Source organism: Cydia pomonella, chromosome 28, assembly GCF_033807575.1.
Source record: "Cydia pomonella isolate Wapato2018A chromosome 28, ilCydPomo1, whole genome shotgun sequence".
Classification (NCBI taxonomy): Eukaryota; Metazoa; Arthropoda; class Insecta; order Lepidoptera; family Tortricidae; genus Cydia; species Cydia pomonella.
The window spans coordinates 8,576,544-8,591,985 of NC_084730.1; the positions used below are offsets into that span (position 1 = coordinate 8,576,544).

The window sequence follows — 15,442 nt, forward strand, 5'->3', positions numbered from 1 at the left end:
CACCAAATTTCAGCTCAAACAGACACCAGGAAGTGGTTCAAATTTAAGTTACAAGATTTGAAGCACATATACAAATATATGTAGATGTATACAAAGAAGATACGCGGTGAAGCTAAATAAAAGTGTGTAATAAAAAGAAGATGAGATTAGTACAGGCACGTACAGGGTACGGGGACTAGATCATATGCAAAACCTAAGACAGCGATAAATGATGATAGTACGGTCGCCAAGCCGCTCCGAGGCCAGATTTAATTGACTCAGCTCGGCCTTACCCACAACCGGTATCAATGTGTTCGGACAGTTCTCCTGATCACCGTACATGCGGTAGTAAAGCGGAAAAATGGTGGAGGGGATAGTAATGACGTCACAAAGATGGCGGCCGGACCTATTCTTTTTGGCGGTGTATCTCGAAAACCACTTAACCGATTTTAATCATCGAGGTGTCAAATAATAGCTTATATTATGGAGATTATTTCCTTTTCTACAAACGTTTACGTGAAACCTATAGGAAAAAAAATAATCACAAAAAACAGTTTTTTTATAAAATTATTATTTTTTATTTTGTAAAAATCTCCGTAAATATTAGCATTTCGCAAATTTTGTTTAATATAAAACATATTGCTTCATTATCAAGGAATATAATGAGCCTCAAAACATACAGATCGAGTAATAAACAATGAAGCTACACTCATTTATTTGCGCATGGGTAACGATAACTGGCTTTTACCGGTCGAAACTGTGGTGACTGTTACGATACGTATTGAATGGAATTTATAGAGTATCGGTTTTAATTACTGAAATTATAATTAAAATTATAAAAACCAGACACAATAATGTTACCTTACTTCGACGTTTAGTCTCTTTTTTCGTCTTAATCATAGGTAGGTACATATTTCTTTTTACTTAAAAATTTTATACAGGGTGAACTTTTAACCACCAGTCATACTCTGCGCAGCGACTTTATAGGTCATACTTAACAACTTTTACTATGGGACCAATTCCGAAATCGCGAAAAAAATTTTGACTGTCCCATATAAAGGTGCGACCAACTTTACCAGACCAACACTTTTCCAAACTGAGCTACAGCTGTCCGATGAAGTTAAGTACTTAGGACTAACTCTCGACAATAAACTCAATTGGAACAACCACATCAACAAACGGATAGACAAGGCGGGAGTTGTCTTCTGGCAGTGCAGAAGGATGATTGGTAAGAGGTGGGGACTCAACCCGAAAATTACCCTCTGGCTCTATAAGACGATAATCCGCCCCTTACTCTGTTACGGTGCTCTGGTTTGGTGGCCAAGAACAAACCTAGGCAACGTACGAGACAAACTACAAAGACTTCAAAGGCTCGCATGCGCGGCCACCACTGGCTGCACGAGGTCTACCCCGACTGCAGCCATGGAGGTCATGCTAAACCTTCCACCGCTGCACCTACACATACAGCAAGAGGCCAGTCTCTCAGCGGTAAGGTTGCGAACCCTCAAGATATGGTCTAACATCACAGGAGCTCTTCACACAAAATGCCTGGAAAAGGTGTATGACGAATTTCCAGTGCTTAGGTCAGGCACGGACCGGATTCACAAACAAGCTATCTTCGATAAAAGGTACAAAATACAGTTATATGAGGACGACAATCATGAAGGACTCAATCCCCGGGAGCTGAGAATCTTCACTGATGGGTCCAAAACAGACAGCGGATCGGGCTCTGGAACCTTCTCAGAAGACCTGAACATATCGATCACCACTCCGCTAGGAGCCCATAACTCGGTATTTCAAGCTGAGTGCATGGGCATCATAAACGCGGCGGCTGCCATCACTGCAAGGAAGGTAGTAGGATCCTCCATCCGCATACTCTCCGACAGTATAGCAGTCTTAATATGGCTCTAAATAGCCATATAGTTACATCCAAACTTATACACGAATGCCACGAACGACTAATGGAGGTATGTCATAATAACAAGATCACCCTACAATGGATCAAGGGACACAGTGGATCCCGAGGTAACGATGCTGCGGACGAGCTTGCCAGGCAAGGATCGAATGCGGGGGCGATTGGTCCGGAACCGATTCTTCCGATACCATTTAGCAAGGTACGCTCAATGCTGCTGGCACGTACAGGGAAACTACACACAGAACACTGGCTGAACCAGACTGGATGCAGACAGGCAAAAGAAGCCATGCCTGGCATCAACGGAAAACTCACAAGGGCGCTCCTGCAACTAGGGAAGGTCCGACTGAGTATGGTAACCAGTGTCATAACAGGTCATGGACTATTTAACAAACATCTTTTCACAACAGGTGTCACAGACAGTCCCCTGTGCCGAGGTTGCATGGAGACAGAAGAAACAGCCTCTCACGTGGTGCTGGAATGCAGCGGAGTGACTCCATACAGGGCTAAACATCTCGGATCTCCGAGAGACCTCCCCGAGGTCCTACTCAACATCAAAGGTTTGATAGGATTCCTCGAGGAGCTGGGCTGGCAGGACTAGCCCACCCCCAACATATCACGCAAAATAGGCGCAAGTCGTCGAGTTGCGGAAAAATCGCCCGAATACAATACAATACAATACAATACAAGGTGCGACCAGACCGCAGCTTAAAAAACGGTCACGATACGGAATCGCAGTGACGCGTCGTATGCGTACCGTTTTTGACGCATGCTCCCCACACCGCTGTTTAAAAAACGGTGACGGTACGGAATCGCAGTGACGTGCTTCACGCGAATCTTTTTTGTTCGCAAAACAGTTGCGTCTTTTACGTCACCGGTACGGTGTCTGCCATAAGATCTCCGTGTAATATTTTTTGCGATTTTTGCGCAGTTCAATTTACGGTGCGTCAGCTTATTTTAAGCAGCGGTGTGGCGAGCATGCGTCATGGACCCGGGTACGTCCTTAAACTACGTCCAAAAGAGAGGTATGGGCATTGTGAATGTCATCTCGCTTTGTGTGGTAGGGCACAGCCAGTGGGTGTCATTCCAGATCCAAATTTTCTTGCGTGATTCGGCACCCTTCGGCCGCGTACGCAACCAGAGCTTCGTAACCAGATGTGATCGAAAACTATTTCTGCCTTGTACGAAACCGGTTGCGATCAAAAACTAATTTCGTCTTACCCGTAACCAGTTACGATCGAACACTTCTCGTTCTTACACGAAACCAATGTCTGGGCCATCTAGCTATAGGTTTTTTTTTCAAATATTTTGTCATGATACTCATGATAATTTCTTATCCTGTGCATTTTTTGGAAACTATTGATTTAACAAAACTCAATATAACATATTTAGATCTTACATGAAACCTTTACAGTGGGTAATATAACAAATCACTGGCCACTTAAACATTACTTCAAGTGAGTTCTAATCTGATTACTCTAGATAATGTCATTATATTGTTAGCTGTCATTAGTTATTATTCGCTGTTAGTTCGGTTATTAGAAGCGCTGGTGGCCTAGCGGTAAGAGCGTGCGACTTGCAATCCGGAGGTCGCGGGTTCAAACCCCGGCTCGTACCAATGAGTTTTCAGAACTTATGTACGAAATATCATTTGATATTTACCACTCGCTTTTCGGTGAAGGAAAACATCGTGAGGAAACCGGACTAATCCTAACAAGGCCTAGTTTACCCTCTGGGTTGGAAGGTCAGATGGCAGTCGCTTTCGTAAAAACTAGTGCCTACGCCAAATCTTGGGATTAGTTGTCAAGCGGACCCCAGGCTCCCATGAGCCGTGGCAAAATGCCGGGACAACGCGAGGAAGAAGGAGGAGGAGTTATTATTCGCATGTCTGCAAATAATCTATGTACTCTGTAATAAAAATGAATGATATAAACGCTGAAATTGATTTTATTACGACAAGAAGAGGAGAACTGTTACAATTTTTGTGTTCTGATTTTTGACTAGATATATAACGTGTACAGTACTTATACTGTATAACAAGGTGTATAAATATAATCTTAGCTGACTTTATCAACGGTCGAAAGGTTTCGTACAACAAAGAAAAGTGTTCGATCGTAACTGATAACTAGTAAGACAGAATTAGTTTTTGATCGCAACCGGTTTCGTACAAGGCAGAAATAGTTTTCGATCGCATCTGGTTACGAAGCCCTGGTTGCGTACGCGGCCGAAGGGATTCGGCATTGGTCCCATAATAAAAGTTGTTCAGTATGACCTGTAAAGTCACTGCGCAGAGTATGGCTGGTGGTTAAAATTTCATCTTATACCTATATTCGACACAAGTAGTAGTAGACCAACTATGATACACATTTTGCCTGTATAGTGATACATAGTGAATAAATTAATACCTGATTTAAAAAATAAAACAAAAATAACAAATAGCATGTTATTTAATTCAGTAATCACTAATCAGTCTTAAACAATGAACATCATACTTTTAGATTAGACAACAAAATGTATATTTATACTGTGTTTCGACTTGAAAGATTTTACTGCTTTAAAACATAAGACAAACCTACCAACCAAATGTATAAAAAAAAAATGGTTTTTGTGATTATTATTTTCCTATAGGTTTCACGTAAATGTTTGTAAAAAGGAAATAATCTCCATAATATAAGCTATTAGTTGACACCTCGATGAATACAATCGGTTAAGTGGTTTTCGAGATACACCGCCAAAAAGAATAGGTCCGGACGCCATCTTTGTGACGTCATTACTATCCCCTCCCACCATTTTTCCGATTTACTACCGCATGTACGGTGATCAGGAGAAACGCCCGAACACATTGATACCGGTTGTGGGTAAGGCCGAGCTGAGTCAATTAAATCTGGCCTCGGAGCGGCTTGGGGACTACTAATAGTAAAAGTTGTTCAGTATGACCTATAAAGTCGCTGCGCAGAGTATGACTGGTGGTTAAAAGTTCACCCTGTATAAAATTTTTAAGTAAAAAGAAATATGTACCTACCTATGATTAAGACGAAAGAAGAGACTAAACGTCGAAGTAAGGTAACAGTATTGTGTCTGTTTTTTATAATTTTAATTATAATTTCAGTAATTAAAACCGATACTCTATAAATTCCATTCAATACGTATCGTAACAGTCACCACAGTTTCGACCGGTAAAAGCCAGTTATCGTTACCCATGCGCAAATAAATGAGTGTAGCTTCATTGTTTATTACTCGATCTGTATGTTTTAAGGCTCATTATATTCCTTGATAATGAAGCAATATGTTTTATATTAAACAAAATTTGCGAAATGCTAATATTTACGGAGATTTTTACAAAATAAAAAATAATAATTTTATAAAAAAACTGTTTTTTGTGATTATTTTTTTTCCTATAGGTTTTACGTAAATGTTTGTAGAAAAGGAAATAATCTCCACAATATAAGCTATTATTTGACACCTCGATGATTAAAATCGGTTAAGTGGTTTTCGAGATACACCGCCAAAAAGAATAGGTCCGGCCGCCATCTTTGTGACGTCATTACTATCCCCTCCACCATTTTTCCGCTTTACTACCGCATGTACGGTGATCAGGAGAACTGTCCGAATACATTGATACCGGTTGTGGGTAAGGCCGAGCCGAGTCAATTAAATCGTGTTTCTAGAGGGCTTTTGAGATTTGGCGACCGTACTAATGATTATTTCAGTTACCGGTGACGCCGTATATGTTGTCTATCCAGCCCGGGAAAGGCTCCTGCAGCGCCGCCGTCACTGTAAACATTAACAGAATTAAGATTAGTGAGGAGTTGGAGATCATGGGGAGAGGCCTTTGCCCACCTGTGGGATATTAAAACGGGCTACCTAACTAAACGACATAATAATAATCTAATGTATGTCACCGCCTGCCTTGATAACTAGTGAAAACATTGTTATGGCAGGTGTCCGGACCTCTTTGCAATAATCCAGTCTCATTGTCCTCCCAAACTTCAATCCATAGACCGTTATACTGTTTACTTTACTACAATAGTCCCAATGCCTGTTGCGACCGGTTCATGGGTGTCTATTGTTGCGCCCGTGAACGGGTTCCAGCAGGCGTTCTACATGACATTAAAGCTCTCCAAGATCAATATCCCCACGCAAGCCTATCAAAAGACCGGGATTTATAGGCCCGTGAAATCCAAGGAGATCTAATGTACCACCATCCCCCATGATGAGAATCTCGTGAAAGCCGAGAAGGACAAGTCCAGTAAGTACCTAGACTTGGCTCACGAGATAACCGCCATGTGGGATATTCACTCGACGATCATTGTTCCGATAGTCATGTCAGCGAACGGTCTCATATCGAAGAGTCTCGACCAACACCTTGAGAGACTCTCACTGACCATTATAAATAAATAAATATTATTGGACATTATTACACAAATTGACTAAGTCCCACAGTAAGCTCAATAAGGCTTGTGTTGAGGGTACTTATACAACGATATATATAATATATAAATATTTATAAATACTTAAATACATAGAAAACACCTATGACTCAGGAACAAATATCCATGCTCATCACACGAATAAATGCCCTTACCAGGATTTGAACCCGGGACCATCAGCTTCGTAGGTAGGGTCACTACCCACTAGGCCAAACCGGTCGTCATATAAGAAATAATATTATGTATGCCATTAATTAGGTATAACGGTAGTATGCCATTTATTTACGTTATTTAAAATAACGATATATCAAACTATAATATATGAAAAGTAATTATAAAAACTGTATGCATCCGTTATTAAGTTTGACGTTACTTGCACAGACCCATCCAGAGCCCCCAGTGACGTACGCGTTTGTGTTAAGTCTCAGCGCGCCAAGCGGGACGTTTTGGAAACCTAAAATCCCATACAAAATGAAACTTAACGCAAACACGTTTCGCTATCGAATAAATTTACACTAGGGGTACAGAAATGGCGTTGGTACATATACTTAAGTTTTTGGTGGTACTATACAACTGTAGACCAAAATAGAATGGGCCACCCACATTTTAAGAGGCTGTCAACACCCAATGTCCTTGAAATTGATGTTACTTAAACAGTTTTTTAAGAAAGACTATTTGTTTTAGTCAAGTAAGAAAAATATATGTTCATATTAATTATATTTCAAAGACCGTGGTCGTACTCGATACACGATTGAACGAAATCGGCTCGATAGAAAATAATTGCAAAGATTGGTCTTAAAATCACAATTAAACGGTTTTATGTGTTTATTGTTTTCAGTTATGGGTCTGCAATTAAAATCACAATTTCAAAACATTTATATCTAAACCGTGGTCGAGTTAAATATTACACTAATAATCCACTTTTTTTATTTAAATATTTTTCTTATTATTCCCTTGCCCAGGCCCAGTAACATGCGACAGTGCTATCTCATTTACTCCGATACATATAGACAGTGTGCGCGCTTTAAGTATTGACAGCCTCTTAATGCGTAAACGGTGCGTCAACGGTTAAGTAGTGGGCGACCCATAAAGTATTTAAAGTAGATCTTACGAGTAGGCTGCCCTATCAAAGAGTTGGATCAATAAGTGCATTAAGCCTTACCAAGGGCTTTCAAAATGCTACAGGTACAGTTATCATCATACGTTGCAAAGTAAATCAGAATCAGAATCAGTACCCCTAGTGTAAATTTAGTCGATAGCGAAACGTGACGTACGCGTTTGCGTTAAGTCTCATTTTGTATGGGTTATTGAACAGCGCGCCAAGCGGGACGTTTTGGAAAGTCAAAAATCTCATACAAAATGACACTTAACGCAAACGCGTACGTCACGTTTCATTGTCGAAAATATTTACACTAGGGGTACAGAACATTTATTTGCTTTCACGTATAAATACATGCAAATACAATTGTAAAATATACTCTAAAGTACTTACATGCTAAAACTGATTATTCTAAGGTTAGGTATGTATGGGAGTTATGCATTTTAAAATTAAGGGGTACGTACATGTCATTCAATAGGACTAAGTAAAAATAATAATCAATCATGATTACTCCTCATAATTAGTCAAGTGAATTCGCGAAATATTCATTAATTGTGTAATACGGCCTATTAATAAAGAAGTCTTTTACTTTTTTGTCAAATAATCTAAAATATTTACAATCCTTAAGACAAGATAAGATAAGATAAGATAAGATATCATTTATTGCATAATTATAGGTGTACAGGTTATAATAGATATTTTGGTAGTGTCGCTATAATTTGCCTGTCAGGCGTACAATGTAATTTTACTTAAATCTAGATGAACTATTTACAATGTTTGTATTTGCCATATTTTTCTTTTTCAGCTATGTCCTTACATGACAGACCTTAATGTCTTGGTTCAACTTATTAAATATTTTGATTGCCATGTTATTAAAACAATTATTAAAGTGGCCATAACTTGATTATGTACGTGCTAGTTTAAGTACTAAAAGATAAGCTTACTCAACCAAAGCGTCTACCATGTCTCTTGTAGCTTAAACAGAGATTCAGGCCGACCTCCCGCCACTTGGAGTCAGACCATTAATAACAAAAAAGAAAACCGACTTCAAATAAAAATTACCAAAAGCGCCATACATGTACCTATAACATTTGAAGAGTTCCCTCGATTTCTTCAAGATCCTATCATCATACCCCGTCTTGGTACCAACGGGACCATCTCGGATTTATACGATTAAAAAAAAATTGAAAATTGGTTCACGATTCTCGGAGATATCGAGTAACATAAATGCAAAAAAAAATGTCTAATTGAGAACCTCCTCCTTTTTTAAAGTCGGTTAAAAAGGACCTGAAGTTGGTGGAGGTAGATACGGAGACAACACAAAATCGTACATTGTGGCATATCAAATATTAAACATTTATTCAGCAAATAGGCCACAGGGGCACTTTTACATGTCCATTTTTACAAACAATAAAAATTAAAAAAAAAAAAACAATTACAAATATGGAATCGATGAAATAATAAATACTTTATTAGAGATGTATACTGTCTCTAAATGTCAAATTACACAAAAAAACTATGATAAAAAAAAATAAAACCATAAAATACTAAAATTCTTTAGAGATGTATAAGCCTCTAAGTGTCAGAGATAAAATATAAAAAAGATATTAAATTATCCTTAGCGATGTAGAGGGTCGCCAAGGCTTGAATTCTTATATAAATAATTAAAAGACAAAAAATTAAAACAGACAAGAACCGAATAAACGTACTAGGAGGGCTGACCCCAAATTATGGGATATATGCAGCCAGGAAGAAGAAGAAGAGATGTCTCTATGATATAGTCTGTATAATAGCTTTAAAGCTTTAGCTAAAAAACTCTGTGTGTGTGTGTATAACCTGAACACAGACTACAAAGACACCGCATTATAGGGAGCGTGCATGAACTATAGGAGGCAGCACAGGAGCCGTCAAATTTTTGGCGCGAGGCGTAAATGTGATGTTTTTTGTTCCGATGTAGCCCACAAGATGGCAGAATCTACTATGCACAAGAAAACACTTGAAGTGTAAATGTGCCTGTTTATGGTTCCGATTCAGACCACAAGATGGCAGACCCTCCAACGCGCACGGTCCCTATACAGTGTTTGCAAAGAGCACGAGGTCACCACACATGGGTGCAATTTTACTTATAAAATGCTATTATTGAAGCAACCACAAGAAGCGGTGGTGGCCGAGTGGATATGACGTCCGACTTTCAATCCGGAGGTCGTGGGTTCAAATCCTGGCTCGTACCAATGAGTTTTTCGGAACTTATGTACGAAATATCATTTGATATTTACCACTAGCTTTTCGGTGAAGGAAAACATCGTGAGGAAACCTGCATACATCTGCGAAGAAATTCAAAGGTGTATGTGAAGTCCCCAATCCGCATGGGGCTAGCGTGGGGACTATAGCTCCGGCCCTCTCGCACATGAGAGGAGGCCTGTGCCCAGCAGTGGGACGTATATAGGCTGAGTTATTATTATTATTATTGAAGCAGCACAACTGAAGCGTTACTCCATTTTTTTCTACACCAGCAGAGGTAGGTGTAGCTACACCCTTAAATCCTAATGTTAGTAAATATTTTTGATCTACTCGTACGCGCGATGCGTGGTGATCTCGATTATGTTTTGTGCTCTGTCTAGAATTTGAGGTGGTCTGTGAACCGGAACAAAAAATATCAATTCTATTCTATGGCCCTAGTGAAAAAGCGTACAAGTCTCGCGCAGCTTAGGTATAAAAGGGCATAAAAGTTACGTGGAACTTACACCCTTTTACACCTGAGCTGCCCAAGACTTGTACCCTTATTCACAAGGGACACAGAATTAGAAGAAGGCGCGCACGGCGCCTCGTAAGACTCAGTGTGGTACCGCCGAACCGGCTAATTCTGGCTTGCGGATTGCTACACCGAGTAAGGCGCTGTACGTATCGCGCTTGCATTACACCGCCACGGCTGCTGAAGTGGTGGAGTATGTACACAAGAAGACCGGCTACACGCTGAGGGTGTTCCAGCTTCGATCGCGCCACTACGTGCATTTCAACTCTTTTGTTGTGCGCGTGCCGCGACCGCTGCAGGGGACCATCGAATGCGCCGACTTCTGGCCGAAGGGTGTCGTGTTTCGGAGGTTCCGGGGCAAACTGCCGAATCCGACACAAGAGCAGCCGATTCAACGGAGCCACGCCGTTTTGTCGCCTAAATAGTGTTTAGTTGTAATTTTATAAAATGTATATGTATGTTAGTCTGTAAGGTATTTGTAATATGGGCCTTGTTGCCTGAATCAAATTTTAAAGAAATAAATAAATAAATACTTTTCAACACGAACTCGGCATAATGTCAAAAACGTAAAGCGCATATATTTGTGCTATAGCTTGTCGTCTCTTTTCTTAATCGAACAGCCATCACATGACTTCGTCCCCTTTTGTATTAGGAATGTGCGTTTTTACGATATCATTCTATCAAAATTTGAAGCCCTTAAACATTTAGGCTTCTTTGATCAAGAAGTGTAGGCGCCTTTAAACATGGTGGAAGTATTCGCTGTCCTCAGGTAAAATCTCGATAGCTTAGTTGGCAGAGCGATGGAGCCTCGTCCGAGACACTGAATTTTTCCACTATTTAATTAATTTCCAGGTCCTAGACTTAGACGACCGGTCAGGCCTAGTGGATAGTGACCTAAAGCCGATGGTCCTGGGTTCGAATCTCGGTAAGGGCATTTATTTGTGTGATGAGCACAAATATTTGTTCCAGAGTCATGGGTGTTTTCTATGTATTTAAGTATTTTCATATTATATAGCGTTTTTCTTCAGGTTAAGGTCTACTTAAGTGTGTCATATCTGCGAAGAAACATGTGGTTTCATAAGTAATAGTTTATCTCGATCGATACGTCCACACGGCTACTGATTATTTGATGAATGTCGCGGGAAAGCACAACTGTTGTCTTGCCTTCGATTAGGGTGGATATTATTTTTTATAAAAATAGAAAAAAAACTCAATATACTCATCATTTTTGGCTTTTAGTATAATATGTGTCCAGTTATTGGATAGGTCTTTAGAAAATAATGTATCTAAAATCTTTTTTGGATAAATGCATACCCTACAATAATCGCTCCGAAAGCTAAAAATATTGCGTTTTTTGTATTGTGTGAAGGTAATTATGTGTAGTCCGACACGCACTTAGCCGGTTTTCGCGTGTTTCGCTTTCCTGCGCGTACGCAACTCGTTATGATCCGAGCGACTGGTGATCGGGCACACGCAGTTCCGATCCTTACGTCACTTACGTCGGGTTACTAGATCACTACAACTGTGTTTACATGGGTTACAAAATTAGCTATTTCACACTCTAAATCAATTCAGTTCTTGTCTGTTTTAATTTTTTGTGTTTTAATTATTCATATAAGAATTCAAGCCTTGGCGACCCTCTACATCTCTAAGGATAATTTAATATCTTTTTTTATATTTTATCTCTGACACTTATACATTTCTAAAGACTTTATGGGTTTTTTTTATCATAGTTTTTTTGTGTAATTTGACATTTAGAGACAGTATACATCTCTAATAAAGTATTTATTATTTCATCGATTCGATATTTGTAATTGTTTTTTTTTTAATTTATTGTTTGTAAAAATGGACATGTAAAAAATATGGACCATGTTTGTCTGAAATACATGCATTTTATTATATTTTTATTTTATTTTATTTATTTAAAAGTGCCCCTGTGGCCTATTTGCTAAATAAATGTTTGATATTTGATATTTGAATGATAATGGGTAATTGACCGAGCGTTCGCGAAGTCCGTTTCAGCTTGAACAAAAATCCTTTTGTAGTTTTGGTTTTAATTTTTTTTTGTATTTTTTAATTCGTTTTTTATGCCGGATGTTCTCCTCTACAGGTCGCATTTCTCAACCGATTCGCAATCTCAAGCAATTTTGTGAGCAGGTTAAAAAAAATACAAAATTTATTTCGTTACAAGGCATAGGTGAAATATAGGATAAAACACGAGTAGGTTTCACTTACAAATATTACAATTTGGATTAACAGTAGCCCTCACACTAGGTCAAGCCTGTGTCGTGAGGACTCTAGGAAATACCAGGAGATTTATCAATAAGTATAAATTTAATTATAAATAGGTAATTAAACATTTTATTAATCTATTTTGGACGACCGGTCTGGCCTAGTGGGTAGTGATCCTATGAGGGCGATGGTTCTGGGTTCGAATCCCGGTAAAGGCATTTATTTGTGTAATGAGCACAGATAAATTGTTCCTGGGTCATGGGTGTTTTATATGTATTTAAGTATTTGTATATCATATATATCATTGTCTAAGTACCCACAACACAAGCCTTCTTGGCTTAGTTAATTTGGACTTTTATCAAAATGGCGGAGAATGGTGATTCGCGAGGTCTACGGCTCACAAAGCTACTAGTAATATTCTAAGCAGAATAAAAAATATGTTATAGAAAAATACAATACAATACAATACAAATCCTCTTTATTGCACAAACTCTGAAAAAAAAGTACATGGAAACACATAAAAAACATAAAGATACGTACATTTACTAAACCTAGTATTTTTGTATGACGATATTTTGTGAAATTCTTAGTATTAAATTTGATCTATGAATTATATTCATTAGTATTATATATGGAATAATATTTACATCAATAAATTGCTCTGTTAATTAGTTTAAGATAATTATATGTAATACTGTCTTACTATTCACAAGTGCTTGTTGCTAGGCCTACATGAATAAAGTATATTTGAACTGAACTGAACAAGAAGGCTCGTGCTATGGGTTGGCTACTCACACAAGGATATATAGCTATATCTTCCTAGCGTTGTCCCGGCATATTGCCACGGCTCAAGGGAGCCTGGGGTCCGCTTTTTTTAAGGCACTAGTTTTTACGAAAGCGACAAGCCATTAAAATAGACCCTAGGTTCGGAAACACTTAGTTCATTAGCGCCCAGAATAATTGAGGTCTCGAAGTTCGAAAGAAAAAAAAGACATAGTAAAGTATATCAGATGTTAAAGTTCATATCACACACCTTCACAAGCCTTATTGAGCTTACTGTGGGACTTAGTCAATTTGTGTAATAATGTCCCATAATATTTATTTATTTATTTATATCAAGGCGCTAATGCACTAAGTTGATGAATAAAATGCATTTAATCGCCTAATGAAAACATATTTGAGGCATCGTGATGATATTATGCATGTTTCTAGAAGTACTTTATTATATTTAACCCCTAATTAGGTACTTCTAGAAGCATAGCTGTCTCAGTAATTATTTAGTGATAAGTTTGTATATTAACATAGCTTTTAGTGCATACTAACATATTTATGAGTGTAACGCAGTGGCTTACGTGAGCCAATAACTTGCGAACGCGAAGCGGTGCGGCGCGGCGCGGCGCAGCGGCCCACGGGATTCACGTTCGCAACAAGATCGCCGACATCGGATACTTCCATGGGTATCAAAGAATTGATTCTCCCGCGCCGCTTCGCGTTCGCGAGTTATTCGCTCACGTAAGCCGCTGCGTAACAGTTACTTGAAATAAATGATTAAATAAATAGGCAGGGTCTCTATCGCCATATTATAATAAAACGAAATGTGTAATATAATGAATAGTTTTCGGTTCTCCCGAATAGCCAGTTTTAGTCTGTAATTAACACTGCCCTCATACTAAATAATTAATGTCGTATAGATGTCACAGTTAGGGTATTATTGATTTTGCCCGAAATAGTTCAATAACACTTGAATAACAGGGTTCGAACTTAACTTTTAAGTTAACTATAACACAGTATAGGTTACCTATCATTTAACAAGTTTTTATTTAACTTTTACAAACACTTTTTAACAAAGTTTTTATTTTCGGGTCAAACCTTGCAAACGAAATTAGATCCACTTCCTTCTTTTTAGGGTTCCGTACCCAAAGGGTCAAATACGGAACCCTATTACCGAGACTTCGCTGTCCGTCCGTTCGTCCGTCCGTCTGTCACCAGGCTGTATCTCATGAACCGTGATAGCTAGACAGTTGAAATTTTCACAGATTATGTATTTCTGTTGCCGCTATAACAACAAATACTAAAAATAGAATAAAATAAATATTTAAGGGGGGCTCCCATACAACAAACATATTTGTTTGCCGTTTTTATGAACCCTTCGTGCGCGAGTCCGACTCGCACTTGCCCGGTTTTTTTCCAATTCGTTGTCTGTTGGAAAAGTACAGTTTCATGTAAGTAAACTTTTATCAAAAAATATTTTTAGGACGAAAACCTTATCATTCACAAGCCTTATTGAGCTTACTGTGGGACTTAGTCAATCTGTGTAATAATGTCCTATAATATTTATTTATTTATCATTAGCATCCATTTAAAATTATGGCTTCAGTCCGCTTAGGAGCTTTAAATACGACTAAAATTGTACGGTTAGTACACGACAGTGTACGGTGATTTTATTCACTCTTGTAAAGCGATAGCTAGACTTTACAAGGAGCACGTGGACTACCAGCCGTTGACTCCAAAATGGTGGTTAAACGCGTTTCAAGATTAATTCTCCGTTCACCGCACACACCCACATTAGTTTACTGTAGCTATCGATATTACACTTTAAGCAAGATAAATGAGCAAAAAACAAAGGAATAATAAATCACGAGGCCTGACTATCAAGATAGCGCTCGAACTGGAAGCCGAAGAAATATCACAACTAATAACTTATTTACAACAAAATTAAAAAGGCTATTAATTCAGAAAGTCTACTATTCTGTTGCAGAGTTCCTGGAGGATAAGTACCTATAATGGAAGAATTGTTATCACCCCATTACATTTGTTTACAGAACTAGCTTTAAGAATATACTTGCTATACCCTGTCCGGGTCCATGTAGGTTTAAAGATCATTTATTCCCATTAAGAATTTTACAATTATTATGTGATAATTTAATCTTTTGTAACAACATATGTACCATGGTTTGCAATAAAGGAAATAAAGGAAAATAAATAAAGCCACGAAAAACTTATATCCTAACAAGTGAAGTAGGTATATGTCAACGAAA

The 15,442-nt window shown here is 38.5% G+C and overlaps 1 protein-coding gene across 1 annotated transcript in view; it reads right to left on the bottom strand.

Annotated features, from left to right (window-relative positions):
* The window catches only part of LOC133533117 (putative fatty acyl-CoA reductase CG5065), a 43,134-nt gene that overhangs the window by 8,479 nt on the left and 19,213 nt on the right, over window positions 1-15,442 (bottom strand). The window contains exon 9 of the mRNA XM_061872076.1: window positions 5,606-5,665. Coding sequence (XP_061728060.1) covers window positions 5,606-5,665 — 60 coding nt within the window. The remainder of the gene's footprint in view (window positions 1-5,605; window positions 5,666-15,442) is intronic.